General features: G+C 48.0%; 2 protein-coding genes across 6 annotated transcripts in view; one reads left to right on the forward strand and one right to left on the reverse strand.

The window, feature by feature from the left end:
• The window catches only part of LOC122385119 (calcitonin gene-related peptide type 1 receptor-like), a 137,659-nt gene that overhangs the window by 70,946 nt on the left and 45,463 nt on the right, over positions 1-21,250 (reverse strand). For all 5 annotated transcript variants that reach the window (XM_043373125.1, XM_043373124.1, XM_043373126.1 and 2 more), the window contains one exon: positions 5,853-6,006. In XM_043373125.1, the coding sequence (XP_043229060.1) occupies positions 5,853-6,006 (154 nt within the window). The remainder of the gene's footprint in view (positions 1-5,852; positions 6,007-21,250) is intronic.
• Positions 6,613-7,846, forward strand: LOC122385121. Its single transcript, XM_043373129.1, has 3 exons — positions 6,613-6,780; positions 7,123-7,257; positions 7,438-7,846. Exons 1-3 carry the CDS (start codon positions 6,693-6,695, stop codon positions 7,530-7,532), a joined length of 318 nt encoding a protein of 105 aa, XP_043229064.1. The 5' UTR covers positions 6,613-6,692; the 3' UTR covers positions 7,533-7,846.

Consider the following 21,250-nt stretch of genomic DNA (forward strand, 5'->3'; position numbering starts at 1 on the left):
ATAATGTACGTAAATGTACCTTGTAAAAATAAATATATTAAACCAGCTGAGCATTTAAATACGTTGCAGCATTGCGTCAATATTCTTGGCAAACTGCCAAGTCTGCGATGGCGTGCCGTCGCCAAGTGCGCACGACGCTTATTTGATTGACGGCGTTTTCAATTGCTCTCTGGCAGGGTGTCCTTCCGTTACGTTGATGACGTCACTGTGCCAGCTGGCACGATACGAGGCACGTGCTGACCGATAACGCCAATAACGCTATACCCCAGTGACGTCATAGTGCAATCCATTGCTGGCAGAGCGTTGGTAAATGAGCCCTGACGAAACGTGCGTTTGCTATTTGACGGCCATGGCAGGGGAGGGTCGTATACGATCTGATCGACGTGTTACCGCATGCTCGTATTTTCAGATAGAACGAACTATGACTGCTGTTTTTATGGGAGAAGAGGAGAAAGAGAGAAAGACAGAGAGAGAGAGAGAGAGAGAGAGAGAGAGAGAGAGAGAGAGAGAGAGAGAGAGAGAGAGAGAGAGAGAGAGAGAGAGAGAGAGAGAGAGAGAGAGAGAGAGAGAGAGAGAGAGAAAGAGTGACCACGAGTAAAAAACATTTTTTGTGACATTTTAGTCACCTTAAGTCCAAGGGCTCGTTTCGATACTGCCATCAGTTTGAAAAAGCGATAGATGACGCTGAAACAGCTGTAAAAGAACACCTGCCAAATTGCTTCAGTCAGGACCATGACAGAGCTGTGGGATCAAATATAACAACTTGCTTTCAGATTTCGACCTTTTTTTCATTGCAATGCCACGGAAAGGCTATTTTTGATAATGCGGACGCATCCTCTTCCTACCTCAAATGGTGCTTAGGTACTGCTTTTATAGAACATGCTTAATGCTTTAGATGGATAAGAAAATGAAGGTAAAAGACACGAAAGAAAATACATCACCACGACATTTGTGTTTCCATGACCACCAATTACCCGGGAGCTACACCCATCTCTGGCGGGCATTCAAACTGCCACATGATCTTCATTGCCGCAGCAAGAAACCAATCAGCCACCATTGCTGCCACCTGATTCACTTAGAGGCGGCAATAAAGCCCGCACCACACCGCCCCCGCCCGGTGAGCTCTGCCGTCGACCTGAGAGCCGGGACTGGCTGAGGGACTGGCTGCGGGACTGGCTGAGGGACTGACTACGGGGATGATTGGGTCAGTGTGTAGGTGGGGTGGTGTGGGGTGGGGGTACTGGTGAGCGGATAAAACAGCCCGCCGTCGGAGAGAGGGCCAATTTCGGCCCGGTGGAACGGTCGCCGCGGGACCAATCTGCGGACCGGCCGGCGCCATCAATCCTGGCCTATCGGACTGCCCGCCGAGGTGGCCACGCCGCGCCAGGTTCGACGGCAGCCAGCGACGTCTGAGTTCGCAGGATTTAACGGGCTTAAGTATTTTATCGTTTATATGTGAACTGAAGTGTTTGCTTAGCTGAGGGTTAATCAAGGCTGCTGGCAGTGCCGAGTCAATATGCATAATAAGTGCGTGACGGAAAGCAATAATGAAAAACAAAATCGAATAGCTTAAAAATATGGGAGTAACATTTTTTTTGCACCAACGCATATTGTTCTAAATCAAACTCAAACAATATGTCCGCTCTAAAAAAGCTCATAAAATATCTGTATCAGCAGGGAAACATTCATCACAGGACTAAACTACGAACCCTTCATACGCAGCACATAGCGACCGGTGGAATTCCATCATGAGCATCAGGTTCTTTAGTACATCTTCGGCCACATAAGGATGAGGGCGGGGTTATGGGCGGGGGATCGATGTGAGCAGTCTTTTTTCTATGACCGCTCGAGACGATAGAGACAGATTCTTGGAATCACTCAGACTGACAGAATACAGACCAACTATAGCCGATGAACGAAAGGGTAGAGCGATCGCCGTATAGGTCCCGACTCACATGCACACAGATCTAATTCTTCGAGCTGGAGCCGCTACTTTAAAACTCCCGAATAGACAGACAAACGAACAGACTGAATGACAGGTATAGGTATGCAAGGCAGACAGATAGGTAGGCCGGCAACAGACAGATAAACAAACACTTAATCATCAAGGAATAAGACACCAGAAGGACGGCATAACAGCTTACTTAAACACAAGCTGTGACGATTACATTGTACACAAGACGTACAAAAAAAAAACTGAAATCATCGACACTTAAAGGCTTAACGCAAACACAGATTAAAAGAGGAAAACAATTCAGTGGGTGAGTTTAGCATCAGCAAATGTTATCTTAAATCGCGCTTTCCTCAAGTTGGGAGAGACTCCGGACCAGCTTACTTATTTACAGCGCTCCAGAGTTCCACATAACTCTGGCACGTGAGGAGTTCAGAAGTTTAGTTCCGCTTTAGAGCGCGCTGGACTTGCTCACCTTCCTGGACGGGGTAGCTGAAACCCAGACACCCGAGCGTCCTACTCAGCCGGGTTCGCTGTACCGGCAGCTCTACTGTTCTCATGGGAAGTAAGGGGCTAGAGCTTTGCATTCATTTATCGGCTCCTCTTCTGCCCGGAGAGGAAACTGGATAGAAGTTGCTCTACTTTTCACAAGGGGAGTGATAGACGGAGACCAATACACCCAACTTACTAAGACGTATTATTGACGAAATGAGGTAAGGATGTTTCAGAAGAACATGACATCAATCAAGGTTTCTGACCTTGGAAGTGCTGTTGGTCTTTGAGGACTCTCATTCCCTCCACCTCCCTTGACTTAGTTATCCCACTTGGCTCACTCTCGACTTAGCTGAGATCAGTGGTGTCCAAACACTCAGCCTTTGAAGAGCGGCCCTTCGCTGGTGAGATAATTTCTCCTGCCTAGCGTCGATTCTCTTCAACTTTAACCTAATTTGCAATCAAACTGACGTTGACTCGAAATAGTTTGGCCGGCTCAGGCTCGTTAGAAGCGGCTACGAAGTTACTCTAGCGGAGAAGCGGCAAAGATACCGACAACTTACACAAGAAGGCCGATCGTATCCCATCAAAAACTCGTCAAATCTACCAAAAACAGCGCCACTGACGGGCTCATTAGCCGTTGCCACTCGTTTTGGCACGGCCGCGGGGTCGGGCCGGAAACCAATCTGGAGATATGGTGGCTGCTCCCCAGCTGCCGACCCGACTTCCCCGGGAGTCGTCATCAGCGAGTAACAAGCTGTGACGCCGTCACCGCCGTCATATACCTCAGAGCGGACAACCCACTCGCGCCAGCCGACCTCCCAGACTGACGGGCAGCCTCCCCGACTGGGGGGGGGGGAGGGGGTGACTGTCCGACCGCCGCGCCGGCCGAGCCGACCTCTCCGACTGACCCGACCTCTCCGACCTCCCCAGCTGACCTCCCCGACAGCCCCGACCGGGGACCCATTGTCCGACCGCCGACCCCCCAACCATCCCGAGCAGGGTTTCAGGCCCAGCCCGCCCGTCCGACCGACATATGCTGCATCGTTGGAAGCCCCGCTTAGTAGTCAAAATTGCAGGGATCGTACTCTTTTAGAAGATTATGGTGTGAAATGTGTCAGAAGCTTTGCAAATCCCGTGGTTGAATACGATCAAGCTGATTTGAATTACTGACGCAACCCCTTGTAAATCCCACAGTGTTGCGTTAGTATCACTGTGGGGTCGATTATGATATGCTTGGCGTTTGGTAGCTGCTAAGAAGCATCGACGAAACAAGCTTGGACAGCAATCATGACATGCCTGTGAGCACATCAGACACAACTATTTATGCATCGCAGCATGCAAAATGCAGCCGCAAATGCAACTGCAAGAACAATTTTGTCTGTTTTGTCTTCTACACTCTAGCTACACTGTAGCTTTTCTCCGAGCCTTGCACCTATTTTTAGAACCCACTCCAAAACAAATGTAAACAAATCCGTCAACTCGTATACGGTGACATCAGGGTCGATCAAACTCCTGTAATGCCTTCTACGATTGGCCGTCGCCCTAGCTTTACAATAAACACACAAATCAACGAGCACGACTCAGGGCTCGTATCGATGAAACTGACGAGAGACTGGGACGGTCAAAGACTGTCAACGTGGACAGATTGACAAGTGTTGTGATGGCTCTGAGCAGCGATTGGACAGTCCCCAGTCATCACTAAGGCATCGGCATGGACGGCATGAGAGTGAATCATGACAAGTTGTGATGACAGATGTCCCCTGTGTCTGATCCCTGCATATTGCTTTACGTCAACAGCTAAAGGCTATCTGACTCCTAACTTCAAACAGCAAATGGTCACAAGAGACTCTCGGTGGCGCGCTGCAGAAATCAGCCAGCGTCTCTGCCTAAATTCTTGGCCTAACGTTCATACGGGGCACTGGGGTGAGGAAGAGGGCCCATTCGAGTGACGTGCACTCCGAGGTCGGCTAATGGGACCACTCTGTCACCGGGGCTGGCCACGCTCCTCCCCACTGGCTCTCTCGGCCTGATGCGCGAGTAGAGAGAGGAGGGGGAGGCACGGTGGAAGGGAACGGTGAGCGGAAAAAGCACAGCCACTAATCTGGATTTAAATGATGGAGCGTGATGGGCTTCGGTGCGACGCATGCTTTTTTATTAGAGGCGAAGAGAGAAGTGCAGCCCAATATACTCCATGGACTTGGTAGACAGCATATGATGACAGGTTGGTCTGTGACGGGCAGATGAAGCATCAACGTTTTTACATGAAAGCAATACTTGCAAAAAAAAAAACGCCAGGAAAATGGTCTGCTGGGTATAGTAGTTCTTTGCTAAGCCGTATGGGAGCCAATCGACAGATGGGGTCCCATTACCTATCCATCTCCCGATCACCGGAGTTACGAAACATTGACCGGGCAAGATTTCAGTAAGCACTGAGCATTCTAAACCGAAAGTTCTCCACCTTGCTGCGCATTTCGCCAGAAAGGGCCCACCTTTATCGTTCTCTCCCGAGGCGCACTCAGGCGCCCGCACAATGGCCCTGTGACCCGCGCCTGTGCCGTTCTTTCGGCATCTGCTTTTACCCCACCACCATCCATCTATGGATGTCACGCGGGGACAATGGGACGCCCGTCTGACCGGTCGATCCCGCCCGTGCCCCCAGGGCGCGTCACGTGACATCGGCTCGTGGGAGGTCATCCCATTCACCAGCGATCGGCGTGGGCCGCAACCCCACCGATCTGCACTAATGTGATTGATGTGAGGTGATGCACGATTGTTCATTTATTTGATCTAGTAACAGTGGGCAGTATGTGTGAATGGCAAACCGAAGAAAGGTATGTAGGTGCGAGGTTAGATTATTATTGAACTGACACAGCAATGATGGCACGTGGATTGTGTATGGTAATCCTGGCACAAGGTAACCTACCGCAAACTTTACTCATCATACTTTACATTCAAACCACGTGAAGGTCTTGGTAAAAAGGGATTATTTACAGTTTCTGGCGCGCCATTCTCCTGCGGCAGTGTTGAATTATTCAATGATTTTAGTCTAGATAAGAGGTGGGTAGCATCAACAAGGCGTTAGAACGTGCCACCCGGCGCCGACCAGAAGGCCAGTGGAGGCTCGCCATGCATGCTGATGGCGCTCCGGACATGTGGTCCGGCCCCGGCAGCAATGTGCCGCAGCAGTTCTCCTTATAAACACTAACGAGAGAGATCTAATACGACGGAATGGGCAAGGCCTCCCATGGCGCATAGCTTACGCCTCATCCAATTACGTCCAGAAAAGAAATAGCTTACCTCCTCTGTGCATGAGCGCGGATATATCAACACCATCCTGCCTCACACCAGCCGAGCCGACACCGGTGACCTGACACTACCGTGACCCTCCCTCGCCCCTCTGACCCACCTGCGGCGCCCGGGGGCATCTCGGGCTGCGCCAGACACTGGTGGTAGCGCTTGGTGATGGCGTCAATACGCCACTGGTCCTCGATGGGCACGTGGCCGCTCTTCAGGGCCACGTTCATGGCCTCCCGTAGCCCAGGGTCCTCGATGTTGAGCACCTGTCAAAAAAGACGAATCATTAGTGGATTGCGTAGAAAAATGAGTTATGAGCATGGTTTTGGTGGTGTGCTAAGCATACGAAGGTTTAATTGTGGACGAGCGAGAGGTAACGGATAGTTCAATCCGGTACTTTTTGTTGTGATGAATGCACCAGAATTTATCGTCATAGCGTAGTCCGCACCTATCGTTCATAGCTGTGAGACCTATCGACAACCTATTTGTGAGGTTCTCTTTGCTTCTGTTTCTAACATTAATTGAATAATGTGGTAAATATGAAAGGCTTTCTGCGTCAATCCCAGAAACCCTGCTTATTACGTGCATTAAATTCTACACAAAACTGGGCGGTGCAAGCGGCCAATCAAAACACGCTGTCAAATCGTCACCCGAAATCCGGCCGCCTTGACGCGACAAAAACATGTTTCTCTACCCCCTGTCACCTGAGGGCGGCGGCTAACGAGAACAACATTTGTCACACCACGTCACATGTCGTCACACAGCGTCACACGTCACCACACATCATCACACGTCACATATTGTGACGGCCAGTTCACAGTGCCGCCAGCGGAGCGTCAAAAAGGCGAGCAATCGTCGCCGCGCCCCGCATAGAGCCCCGACCATCGGGCGAGCGAGGCATCTCGTCTCCAGTTCGACCTCAAAAAGCATCCAGGGGGCTCCAACGTCAGAGATGAAGCTGGCCATCCTGCTCGTCGGGCTCGCACTGGTCCAGCTCTGCGCCTCCATACCACTGCCAGGCGCCGATGACAAAGGAAAAGGTAGGCAATAGTGTCGTTGTTTTGTCATCGATATTACGAGCCAGTTTTGCAGAGGGTGTCGTGTGTTGATTGATCGTGACATAAGGATAGCTAGTGGCAAGAAAATGAACCCTAGTGAGCCAACATCAAGATGAATTTATAAAGTAAATGCGTTTTTTTTTTTGGGGGGGGGGGCATTTGACTGAAAAACATAGTGGTTGGGTCGGTTTATAGTTGAGTTACCGCACCCAGAGCAATTTTGTCATTTCATTTGCTTTTTAACTACAATTTCCTGTAAATAAGAGAACTGACTACATGAACCTAAGAATGTAGCGAACATCTAATTTCTCATTCTCGTCGCAGATGCACAAGCAGAGGCGTTGGAAATATTGACCGGTGAGCCGGGTCCCAAGAACCGGCGGCGAAAGCGGGAGGCTCTGCCCAGCTCCACGGACGATATTCTGGGGGTGGACCCCCTCGGATCCTGCATGCCACCAGGTGAGTGACACCACAATATGCTCCACTGGGCCACCAATGAAGGAATCTAAGATCCAAAGAGGGTGACATATGCAGCTTTGCTGAACAGTTTAAAATTATGAATGCATCAATGAAAATTTCAAGGGAGCCCATGATGATCTCGACAACTCTGGGCTCTAAAAGAGTGATCCATGTCCACAGATGAAAACCAAGAAAACCCTAGTGACAAATACAAACCCGATGCGCCGCCGCCGCCGCCGAAGGAGACGTGCGGTCCTGTCGAAGAGGACAGGTAAAACAGGTCACTCCTGCTAAAGGTGTGTCATCATGAAAACAAGGAGGTGGGAGGGGGAAAAATAACAAAGAGAGTAATGGTTGTTGAATCCTGCACATAATTTGGCTTGAGTGGCGTGCGACATAGCGACAAATGTTGAGCATTGGTAAATGACGGTATGGTCCACGGAAAAGTGATACTGCATGAGAGTAGTTTGAATGTTAGTGGTGACTGGAGCGGCATTCTATTGATGCCTGAGTGTAAAAAATAAGAAAGTTCGTTGTGCGTTACGAATACCTGCGAAAATAAACAAAACAGAAATACGTGCAGGAATAATTTGGTTTGTACATTTTCCATCCTGTCTAGGGGTGTCTTTCCTTACGCAAAATGGTGCCGAGGCATGCAACCGATGTTTATATTTCTTGACTTTTTTCATACATTACAATCGCCAGGGGTTCAACAGAAAAACACGCGTCAAGTCAACGACCGACGCCCTTCTCTAGCTGACACACGGATTGCGCAAATCGCCGGGCATTGCGGCGCTAATTATTCCCTCGAAGCAGGTGTCATACATCAGTCGACACGACACTTGAAGCTGGGCTCTGCGCCAGCGGCCGACGGTGCCAGTTGAGTCTGATTGATGTCAGCCCGCCTAGCTCAGGTCGCCCAACCTCGCCTCAGTAAGTTTTGATTGCCCATGCTGTTCTATAGCAAACTAAGAACGATTAGAATGATGAGAGAAATGACGGAATGGATTAAATGCCAATTTGAAATATAAACGGTGTTCAATAGAAAACAAGGAATTAATTATTGAAAATAGTAATGTTGCTGCGTTTACAATGTGAGACGTACCGGTACCTCTGTAGCAACCCTCCGTTTTCAGTCTTGGAAATCGTCTCACGCCGGTCCCCCGTGTTCGCGCTCCAATTTCCGGACGGTGCAAAAACGACGCCGAGGGGTCGTACGTCTTTTCCGCGGACGGCAGGGAAAGACGCCCGAGACTCGATCAGAAAAAGAGCCGCCAACTTTCCACCGATGATACATGCGGATGACAATGCAGCGGCGGCCCGCTCGCCGATTGGACTGGAGGAATGGAAGGAGAACAAATGATGAAACTGTTGATATCGCTGCAACACCGGGTGAAATTGAATTATTGAACTGAGCCTCTATAGTTCAGTGATCGGCTGTAATTCGTGCTACTAAGGAACACCATAGAAATAATATGTAGCATGTTATATAAGCCCCAGGAATTTTGCATTCAAATACGTTGTGAAATAAGCCCCATTAAATAATATTATCAAATAATTATTTGAAAGAAATAACATTACCTCTGCTTTTGAACTTTTGAACTTCCAAGCGTTGCAATTTAATGGCAAAGCAGCAGGGGCATATTACTGATGATGTGACATCAAACGGCTTCAAACATCCACGGTTGAACGACTTTGAGGTCAATGTTTTGGCTTCCAACAGCTTTCTGAACTCAGATGAACCTTGGCCCAATCTTACCAATGCCGTGAATGGGCTCCATTCACGGCATTTTGCCTATTCACGGCATTGGTAAGATTGGGCCCTTGAGCCGGAACATCCCCTCTCTCCCTCCCCCAGGTGCTACGTGATGTGCGTGGGTGTGGGCGTGGCACCGGCTCTTGGCAGCGGCGCATACAGCCGTGATGAGAGCAGGGGTGTCCTGTGATGAGACTAGGGGTGTCCTGTGATAAGAAAGGACACCTTCGTCGCTGACACGCAGGGTCAGCCCACTTTCCAACTAATTACAGATGGGAAACACGCTCGCGCGTTTGCGTGTCACAGCGACCGACAGCAGCCCACATAGAAGTTTCAAATTTTCCAGCTCTCCGTCAATAGGACCCGGCAGGGGTTGTGGTGAAAACTCATTCATTCATTCATTCATTCATTCATTCATTCATTCATTCATTCATTCATTCATTCATTCATAGGGAAGAAACAAGCCGGACCGGAGTGCCTAGACGGCCTATTTACATCGATGCCTCCAGGGCGTATCTTATCATTTCAGTCATTTCCTTCTTTTTAGATTAGTTTAATTAGCTGGTACAAGACCGTGGTTAGATTCAGTGTCCGCATTACAGGATCACAAATCAAATGATGAGTGATATTTTTGATGGTGGAAGTTTAAAAAGAGCATGGTCTTCAACACTACGGAATAACACGACCGAGATAGAACAGGCAATCAAAATATTAGTTTGCTTGAACGGCAACGTTCATTGTCAAACAGTTCCGCCAAAGTTGGCACCACAAATAAGTTCTAATCAGTGTCAGATGGCATGTCCCATCAATGGCCTAGTCCATATCAAAAAGCTCCCAGATAACTTAATAACTAATAGCTAGTCCAACGAAATTCGAACTACAACGCAAACCGGACATTGCACAGCATATGGACACATGTAATAGACAATGCCTCTAACGACCTGACTTCACTATGCGTTTTCTGCGTGCGTTTTTTGCGGGTTTGCGGGTTTTGCGTAATATGAAATATCGTTCAAGAAAAATAGCAATATACGTTTTTGTGGTGTTTTCATATTAAATTTTAGTTGATATACAGGGTGTCCCATAAGTTCGTTCTCACCTTTTATTTGCATGTAAAACATAGTACATTGCGTTTTGATATGTTTATAACCCCTCAATGTGCTCCCCATTTCATAAGCAAACACATGAATACATGCTGCGACATGCCAACCGGCATGTTTGGCAGCATAGCAGGCTTGAAGTTAGCCCAGACTGACTTGGCATGCGCCGTGAGCTCCTCAATGCTGGAACACCGCTTCGCTTCGACGAGCCTCGATTTCAATATTCCCAACACATTTTTATGAAATTTGGATCTGATGAGTTGCCTGGGATGTGATCTTGCCACACACGCCTATCACAGTCTCCTGGCACTGCTTTTATGCTTTGCTTGACCTCTGCACTGATGCACTGTCTTGCTTGAAGATGGGCCTACGACCTCCCGGATGCCATTTTCTACTAAAAAAATGTGGTCATACTTGCGGTTCAAGTTAAGCTAGAAAGCTGAAACTCCTCCTAGATCTTCTTGGAGAAGCATTCTGCGTCCCAAGACTGTTTCTGGAGCATCATTCGCAACGTGATCAGTGTCTGGACGCATATTACCCCACATTACCGTGACCCTGGCCTTTTGCATAGGAATAAAGCTGGATGACACAAAGGCCTTTTCCGTCGCCCATATGGGACCGTTTTGGGGTTTGGACGGGTGTTTTATCTCGAGCACGGACTAGGTAGTCCAGATGACCACATTGATGTCATCGACCCTTCAGTTTTTTAGCCTCAGGCATAACGAAACACATGTTTGGCCATTTTAAGACGTTTTTGACTGTTTTGAGCCCTCCGGTAAGTAGAGCTTAAGTCACCTTGAGTTAGGTACCCCGAAATGATACTCTTAGACAGCTGGTAATACATCCTGAAAAGCCTGTTTACCAACTTTCTAACGCTAAGACCTTTTTGACGGCCATTTTGGCGCCACACAGTTTTGGCCACATGGCTCACTCGTGAAAGCTGACAAAAAGAGAGCATAAACTTGCAGCGATTGACTCCCGACAAATCATCGGCGTCACTTGTTGACTGTGCGTCCAGTTAGCGACAGACATTGGCTACATACTGGATGGCCTCAATCACCCTCAACCGTCGTGAATGGCCCAGTGCGGTCTAAATACCGAGACGTTCCCGTATCAGAGACCTCTATGTTGCGGCGTAAGCCGTCTCCAAAGGAAGTGTACTCTCTGGCAAAAAATATTTTGTCTAGACGAATTAGTTACCGTGGAGCACATTCACAGTTGCCATGGCAACCCCAAAAGCTCAGTTACAAAATAAATTAAGCGTGGCTTTAAATAAGAGAGCCTCTTAAAGAAAAATTTAGGTGAGAAGGAACTTATGGGACACCGTGTAAGTATTATATTAACATTTGAATATATCTAATGTAAAAGTTGAATTATTTATAACTTTTTTTCTAGAAAGACATTACGCAAAAAAAAACGTAAACGCGCAAAAAACGCAAGCAGAAAACGAATAGTGTAGCCAGCCCTTAAAGGGAGATAATGACCTTTTTCCACAAAATCTGAGTTAGGACCATTTTCTGACAAAACACAACAAGTTATAATGTAAATTAAAACCATTTTGCTCAATTCGGTACCTTGCCGCAAATATCTCAACTTGAAGTCACGTTAGCGGGGAGCGCTGAAAATGACCGTTGAATAAGTACTTACATCACTTTTTGGTACTTGCATGTAATTTTGTAAAACGAGCGTATTCCTTACATTTGATCTTCATCACATCTAGTTAGTTAATGGTCGTCTATAGTGCCTTCAAAAGATATTCATGGTTTGGGGGTGGTTTATGTCTAAATTTACGCAACTATTTTTCCTGTTCATCATCTGACGCCATATGCTGCTATTTAAGTAGCAACGACTCAATTTTGAATCGGTCCCGCCGACTGCACAATAAAAGAAGATAGATACAACACTTTTGCGGCATCACTGAAAAACTTATGCAGTACTGTTATCAAAATTCTCATAACACCGTTCGACAAACCTGAAGTCTTTTTGAAATAAATATGCTTGTATTTTTCGCTTCAGGCTCTGACGCCAAAATAATGAATTTCGTAGTCGCAGTCGCAAGATTTGGCTGCGTTTCTGGCGCATGCCGTTCATTTGTGGCGCAAAATAATACTTGGAAACAAAGAAGAGTAGGCACTATGTACCCCCGAATTAGAATCTAATTAATTCTAAACCGAATTAACTCTAATTCAAATTAGAATCCTTACAACCAAGCAACGACAAGGCGATAACATAAACAAAAACCCAAGCGTCGCTGTTTGAAACAAAAGCGCCATATACTGCGACTTTTTTATAGAGAAGGACAACGCATTTCGGTGGGTGTTACAAGTACTGCAAGTACTGCTTCTTTTTTGCAAAAATAAAAACCTTTTTCACATACGAAAATGTGCTAGGAAATTTTCATATTTTATAGAAACTACAGTTGAAATAGTATAGATGTCGAGTAATTTTTATTTAAGAAAAAAGAAAGCTCATTATCTCCCTTTAAGCCTCCCATGCAGTGGGTCTATAAAAATGCCATGCATTATACCATGCATTCACTACGATACGTCACAAATGAACACAACTCTCAAAAGTGGTAGCAATTCAACGCCGGGAGCAGACCGTAAACAGAAGACCTCCTCCCCCACTCCCATCCAACACATCGGTCTTGAGGCAGCTAGCTGCTCATGGGTCCGGATGAGGTCGACTAATAGGTCGACCCCAGCCCGACCCATAACCATGACCGACCTCAGCCCGACCCATGACCCGGCAGTGACCTGTAGGCCGCGGTCGGGCCCCGGGCCGTCCGCCGTGTCGGTCTGTGGGACAGTTGGCCGAGAGGTCGCGTCGTCGCCGACGTCGGCGGAGATGGATGCGGAGAGGTCGCGGACGACGGGGCGGCGCCGCCGGTCCGCCCCCACTGACGGACGAGCGGCGCCGTGATTCGACACGTGTCCACGCCTGACCGATGGCCCGGTGACACGAGCGGGCCGCAAGGTCACGCGGCACGCAGACGGTGCACGTGGGAAGGTGCGCGCGAGCGTTTTTTTTTGTGTTTGGTGAGCAATTTCTTTTCCATTGTGTATATTCTACATGTTTTTGCGTCATGCAATATGCATTCCTTTAGATCAGTGATGTGTTTGTTACAGAATAGAATGTTAAAGTTATTTTTAATTATTGGTGCTAAATGATATTAACCCTCGCATGTGTGCGGCGTTTGCCAGCTTCTAATGTGTAGGGGGGGGGGGGGTCGGTTGGACCCCCCCTTGCCGTTTGGCCCCTGATCGAGCTAGAGCTTCGCGGAAAAAACGAGCGTGTTGCCCGTGACGAGAGGAAGCCGATGATACCCAATTTTAAGGTCCTAGGTCATTGGGTGACCTTCCAGGTCAGGTCAATGACCCAAAGTCGGGAAAATCGGGACCTGTTAGAAAGTCGTAAAGTGTGGCTGCTAAGGGGTTTTTCGGGGTGCTGATCACGAATATCGTGTTAGTTTTGATCACAGATGATGTCTTGAAGCATTTAGACCAGGTCGGGTCAGGTCAGGTCAGGTCAACCAGTAGGCGTCGTGACGGGTATTCGTAGTACGTGTCAACCGCCTCTGACAGCTTCGTAACATGTTACGAAGTCACCAAAACTACTTCGTAAATGTTCAAATGGTTGCTAAATTCGAATTCAGCTCAAAAAACTACCCTAGAAACATGTAAAACTCGAAAAAGTGAACCGAGGTCACCCGAGGTCACCAAAGGTCAATGACCTGACCTGACCTTCAGGTGACCTTGACACACACGGGAGTAACATCAAATCACATGTTTGAGCGTTTGAAACCACGAAAAGCTTGCAAACACGCGGCTAGTGCGAGCCGACATACGCGAAATCGCGATTCCGGCCAAACATGGTCTCGGAAAAGAGGTCACAGGTCAAAGGTCATTTGGGTCAGGGTCATGAAATTTTCAGAGTAGGTGTAAAATTGATCAATGCGAGGGTACTGAAAGTTTCGTCGCGATCGGCCGCTTTTTACGCGAGTTATTCGCGAAAAACCATGGGGGGGGGGTCCATCCGACCCCCCTACACATGCGAGGGTTAATCGATATTCCACACATAATTTCACAAACAAAAGAAGCCGTGAAGAGCGAAACAAATGAAAACGGAAAACTGTTACCATGTCACCTGCTCTTAGGGTAGGTTCTGTGGTTAGGATGAATTTAGGGTGAGATGCATGTATGATCCCTTACTTAGCACTAGGCATTCTTAAACTGTTTCGTTTCAGTTTTTTTCTGCAACAGCCCCCCATTTTTGATAGGATAATCGGAAGTTGATATCAAACGTACAGCCGATTAATCGTTCACAGAACTTAAAACTGTTGTCACATTGATATTAGAGATGTCAATCGGATACCAACTTTTTGGTATACCGATACCAAACCGATACCAACTCGGTATTTGGTATTTCAATCCTAATGTGTTTGGTATTTTGTTGGTATCATGAACCATCGCTAATGTTTAAGAGGCTAAGAAATCGGTAAAAGGTTGGTATTTTCCTCATGTTCCCAAGTTGGTTTGGTTTCGGTATTTCTCCACGGTTTTGGTTGGTATTTGGTTTGGTATCGGTATTCCGATTTTCCGTAATTGACATCACTAATTGATATTATGCTGCAGTTGACAAGAACCAGCAAACTAGCTTGATGTAACATGTAACATGTAGCTTTTGATGTTCGCATAGAATCTAGGTGGTCCACAAGAATGTTTGGCCTTCTGGTAACGTTACTAAATCAAAAGTTGGATCAATGCAAAGAGTTGTTTGTCCCTGGCAACTGCACCTGAAAGACGGACACATAGGTGGCCGCGAACTGGACGTTTAGGTGGCCGTGCTATTACGGTGTGTGCAGTCGTGAAGTCGCACACAATGGAGCCATAAATCAAAATGTGTATCTATTTCACGCTGAAAGCACACCAAGGTGTGGGCAACCAGCGGGCTGTAAATCCATATAGCTGTCAACACACAGTCTTTGGGGCAGCCGAAATAGAAATAGCCATTTCCTGACCAAACTTGAGCGCAATCGAATAATGAGTTAGTCAGGTTACCATGGAGGAAAGCTGAGCGAAACCTGTTTTTCTCAATGGTCTATAGTACCTTGTGAGTAGCTCCATTTGTAAAATACTCAGTCATGTCGGTACACATGACACCCCACTTAAGCGCAAAACGTACATATAGAATGGTTGAATATGAGTTTATCGATCTCTGCATTCTGCAACGCATAAATCTCCGACCCTTATTTTTTATCCTCGAGTTTTATTTTCTGACTGCCCACAAAACAGCGATATACGAGTAAGGCATCCTCTACAGCGTGACGGACCGACTGCGACGGCAACTTGTGGAGCAATTGACTGTTATGCCGCGCCATTCACATATACTGCAAACAATTCCAAGGGCATAAGATAGACTCGTGTTTCCTATTCGCCAGTGAAAAGCTATTGAAATTGTTTGATTCAAATCATAAAAATGGACGTCAGTCTTGCTACAAATACAACACTTTTTAGAAGAAAAAAATATCCAATTTAATGCTGGACGAAATGGCATTTAATTCACAAAGAAAGTATAATATCGAGGCGCTGAACTGATATGCAGCTCTATCCAATTATCCCCGATAAGGCCGCTTTAGGAAAACGGCATAAATACCGACACATAAAGTGACACTAACAGACGAATCGATAGACTATGGGGCGACAGTCTTCTCTTTACGGGAAGTCTATGGGTACTCTGCTGACTGGATAGGCAAATAAAACTGATCATATTCACTATCATCGTTTCCAATTTTACGAAAAATAACAAATAATAAATGTACATGATTTGCCCGTATCCCATCACAACAGTTCGCTTTCCGAGCTCGACGTTATTTTAAACTAACACCGCAAGTATGTAATTGGCCGACTGACGGGAAAACAAACGGTGCGAAGTGGTCTCAAAACTCCACGCGTGGATCGCTCATTCAGCCGAAGTGCCGGGGGGGGGGGGGCGTGAGCGCCGCCGCGGCACCACCTGGGCCCGTCCGTCACACCCCGTCAGCAGTCACAGCCCCGTCAGCCGCCACACTCGTCACTCCGGCCAGCCACCGCAAGTCGGAGGGACAGCCAACACCAACAGGGCTATCCAACGGCCCGACGCCGCTCAGCCGGCCGTGAGAGACACTCGCAGATGCGTCTGAGAGTGTCCGGGGGCTGCTGAGGGCACCATGAAAGCCGCTGATAGCAGGCCATCAGCCTGACCCAGAGGACACCCAGAAAGGCGGGTAACCGGGGCGAAACCGACGCGGAACCGGCGCGGAACCGGCGCGCGTGGAACCGGAGCAAAGCCGGTCGCGGAACCGGTGCGAAGCTGATGTCAGTGTGTGTGGCCGGACCTCGGGGGAGCAAAGTGCTGAATACTTTAGACACACGGCACCTCCCCGCCCCCGTTTGGAGCTTCTCCTGAGGATTGAGTTGGGAAAGTGCGGCGAGAGAACGTCCAAACTATTATCGCCGGCATTATTGGAAAGGCTGCGAAAAGGGCAAGCGCTGCCGGAGTTCTGCAATGCCGGTGCTGCAGGCCGCATGCCTTGCGCCTTGTAGTAAGGCAAGCAAACATCTGCCCCACTTCTAGAAATAATCTGCGGCAAAGTAAATGTAGTGCTCGCTGGTTTACTGCTCTGGGAGTGTTTTCTTAACAAATCGCCTCTGTGACCTGGGCGCCTCGCGGCGGTCTGGCCTCTGGCCCGTCACGACTGAGTGTATTTCACCGCCGAGACGGAGCGAGTGCGCGCACCGCTCCGCGACTCACGCTCACACAAACACACGTCAGCGGGGCGCTGAAACGGCCTGGCACCGAGCCGCGCCCAGCCAATATCGCTCACGCATTCGACGAGTTCTGAAAACCGGCAATATTGACGCGCGCCCCACCGTCCGGTGAGTGCCGACACCGGGTCATTGGTAACGGGAAGTACCGCGCCTCGGGAGAGCGCACACAGTCCTGAGGACCGACAGACACGCGGCGGGACCCGCGGCAGTGCGCCGAGCCCTCATCTGCGCGACTGGAACGGAGGAGAGACACGCGTCTGGTGCCGTCTGTCACTGCCAGCGAGATCTGAGGCGGAGCGAGCAATATCGCCAGAGCACGGAACCGGTGCGTGACGACATTCCGCGCTGGAACTCAGCGCTGGAACGCTGGTGTGGGTCGAACCGAACAGAGGGGTGAACTTGGTGTGTGTCATGCCAACAGTCCAAACATGAAAAGAATGGCAGTTGTTTCGTAACATGTCAACACGAGCAGTTTTGTGGTCTGTTTGTGGCAGTAAATATTTGCAAATGTTTACAGCCGCTTTTGTGGTTTATGAGTGATGACTAATACCTTCATAGAACCCTAGCCAGTCAATAGTCATCTTTACGAACAAATCGACACATCCCGTTCAGAAAACTTTAAATAGCTCAGGGCTTTAGGCATGTGCATATGCGAGCCAGCATTGCAACAATTATGAAGTTCTTCTTTCGGTCACTTAGGGTGCTTAGATATATTGTTAACATTAAAAAACTCTTGGGGAATAATTGAGGAATGAAAATGAAATGTTTTCACCAAAAGTATCGGCATAACTAATGTAACTAGGTAATGTAACTTGAACGTATAGCAAACAGGGAATTGAGACCGCCCATCCGAGGCTGATAATCAACTCTTACGCCGTTTCGCTCAAACGAGATGGCTTCATGAAAAATGTGTTTATTATGCAGAATTTAGCTTTTCACTTTAAAATACTTCAACAAGAAGCTGAAAAATTTAAACGATGTAAACACAAGTTTTCAATACCAATTCTCCGGCGTTGTTTTTATACTTCTCCCGGGAAACGGACGGTTTGTGTCGGTCGACTACCCCTTGAATTGCTGTTCGGCGGCCCACTGTGGACAGCGCCAGTGCCATACATTATTCCCGGCTGCCGTGGCGACAGAATGACTCGGTAAATCAAATCCCAAATATAAAAGCCCATAAATTTGCGGAAGTGAAGAATGTGTCTCAGCCCCTAAAATATATAAATGACAGGCCTGACCTTCTCTGTCTCTGCGAATTCACTTTCAAATAATTTTCATGAAAGCTTGAATTCAATTATGTCGTCTTGCATAAATATGACACATTGTACAGGTCCATCATGGTTAGTGTTGCAAGAAACACCACGGGAAATCTAATTTTGAGCCATCGTTCCCTAGCTGTGTCCGCTGGAAGCTGCTGCCATAAATATTCATCTCACTGGTGGCCTGTCAGGATCCCCGGAAAAGACGAGACCCACGCGACAGTCGACCGACAGCGAGCGGTCCCTCATCGCGAGCGGCGGGCTCCGCCCCGGCCCATGGCGGGTAGGCTGGCCCGTCGGTCGGCGTGCACTGCGGCACAGCATACCCCTCGCCCGCAGGCGGCTGCCGCGGAGAAAATGGGCCGGCGGCGCCGCGGCGGCGCACGGTGGTGGCTCAGTTCAGCGACAAAAAGGAACACCAGCGCCGACGGAGGCTGGGCGGCGGCAGCGTGCCGCCCCCGCCCCCGCCCCCGCCACGGGACACGTGACGTGCCGCCGGCCGGTCGGCGGTGATGGACGCCGGCGGCGGACGGAGGCGCGGCTCCCCACGCGGCCAGAGCCGCCGGCCACCTCTGCCAAATGGCCACCGGGGCCGGTCTTTAGGGCACACTGATGGAGGCTATCGGTCGTCCAGGTCACGATGCCGACCTCGCCAACAGTTTAGGGTCGAAAAAATGGCCGACGACTCATAAAAACCGTGCCCAAGAAGGGCGCTTTCACACACGTTCGTCCCGTGCAGCGTGAGCGAGATAAAGCCGCCGAGATGTGTAAATGCCAGAATCCCTCACCTAGCAGGTAATTGAATTGTTATAATGTCTTTACTAGAGCGTAAGTGCCGCTCTGTGGAGTCATGTCTTAATAATGTTGCATACATCACGTGGAATGCATAGCATGAACGTGCCATAAATGTTAGGGGACCGTAAAATGATAATGATGCTTTGCCGCACCTAGCCTACCCTGACGTGCCCAATGATCATTTTATGAGCAGTTTGGATTTGGTTGCGCACCACGCAGCTATAGCAGAACTATGTATAATAACCCACGGACGCCATCGGCGCCTCGCACATTTTACGCACTGCAAGGCTGAGAGCACATAGCGAAACCGAGTGCGTGAAAGTGATGTAGAAAGGCTGCTAGACCGAACCGAGCATTAAAGGGACCCTCCCACCTTCAAAAAAGTTAATGGATTGGCACGAAAGTGATGTCGCTCGGTTCAGAAAGAGCGAAAACGAATATCTACCAAATTTCATCGAAAAATATTCACCGGTTTTCAAGATATTAGACTTTTACTTTTGTTTACTTTTTGGGATCTCCGCTGTTCCTAGCGACTTTATTTGAAAGTGCGGCATTTGTTGCGCGCAAAGCAGCATATACCACCGCGTGCTACCAAACGTTTTAGTAAAAGATTTAAAAATCGTTAGATCTCCGCTGACGTCACAAATTCTAAGGGGGCATACCAATGCACTAGCCCCTTAGAATCCGAAAACTGCAAGTTTGAAATTCCATATCTCCGATTTAAAGCATTTGTCGATGTTGTGAGTGCCCAAACCGGTATTTGCAGGCCATGGCCACCAATTTGGCTATCTCAACTCAAAACTAATGTTAAGGTGGGAGTGTCCCTTTAAGCTTCGAGTGTTCTTCACCTGATCACCCGTAAGAAACAAATACAGCATCGCATTTGCAACGGATGAAAAACGAAGGCAGCAGACATAGACGGACAGATACCTAATCATCACACAGGCAAAAAAAAAGAGAGTGAGGGAGTGAGAAAAATCAACAGCATGGCAATTGATGAATGTAGAATGAATGGGAACTAAAAGAGTGGTAAATGTGGCAACGAGGCTAAGTTACATAAAAAAACTTCACGGTAAACAGCATGTGTTATGCTCGTGTCCGGACAAAATTTCGTCTGACATTTTTTCGTCGGACAGTTTTTCGTCCGCAGATTTTCGTCCGACTTTTTTTCGTCTCGCATTTCTTCGTCTGTACATTTTTTCGTCTGTGCATTTTTTCGTCTGTACATTTTTTCGTCTGTACATTTTTTCGTCCGGACATTTTTTCGTTCGTATATTTTTTCGTCTGTACATATTTTCGTCCGGACATTTTTTCGTTCAATAAATTTTACGTCTGTTCACCCAAGGTTGAGTGAAAACAAACTACAATGCTATTCAACTGTGGAGGCAAATGACGTCATAATAATACTCGGGGCGAAGCAGTGCAGTGCCGAAGGCAATGCCTTAGGAGAGATTACAGGCAATGGTAAGTCAAATATTTTTAGGTTAAGTGGTTGTGTATCTGGCTTCAGGCCGAAGGCCTGAAGCCTGATGCATAACCACTTAACCTAAAAATATTTGACTTACCATTGCTTGCAATCTATTCATGCAAGTAACTTTTTCCTTATCCCCCGGTAGGCAAACATCAGTAGGTAAGGTTAGGTAAGGTTAGGTTAGGTTAGGTTAGGTTAGGTTAGGTTAGGTTAGGTTAGGTTAGGTTACGTTACGTTAAAATTGTAGACGAAAAAATGTCCGGACGAAAAACCGCACAGACGAAAAAATATACGAACGAAAAAATTTCCGGACGAAAAAATGTACAGACGAAAAAATGTACAGACGAAAAAATGCACAGACGAAAAAATGTGAAAAAATGTACAGACGAAAAAATGCGAGACGAAAAAAAGTCGGACGAAAATCTGCGGACGAAAAATTGTCCGACGAAAATCTGCTGGACGAAAAACCGTCATGGAATCGTTATGCTTCGTAGCTCCAGTTCCAAAAGATGAACAAAAAGGAGATTAAAAATGAGTAGAAAATGACATATTCAGCAACCAGCAGCCACTAAAAAACGACCACGGCCGCTACTTGCCTCATATCCTGTTCTTTCTGGGGCCAATGGATCATTCACGTTCACGTTCACGTGACTAGTTAATTTTCCAGTCGCTTGCGTCGCTCATCAGCCAAGAGACACACGATGCCAGATCAGTGGCATCGCTGGCGGACAGTCGCTAGCCGGTGAATATTTATCACCGGCTGACCGGTCACCCTCGCCGGCGGCCGGTCGGAGGGGCGCGGC

This window comes from Amphibalanus amphitrite, unplaced genomic scaffold (genome assembly GCF_019059575.1).
Source record: "Amphibalanus amphitrite isolate SeventyFive unplaced genomic scaffold, NRLGWU_Aamphi_draft 000209F_arrow, whole genome shotgun sequence".
NCBI classification, from domain to species: domain Eukaryota; kingdom Metazoa; phylum Arthropoda; class Thecostraca; order Balanomorpha; family Balanidae; genus Amphibalanus; species Amphibalanus amphitrite.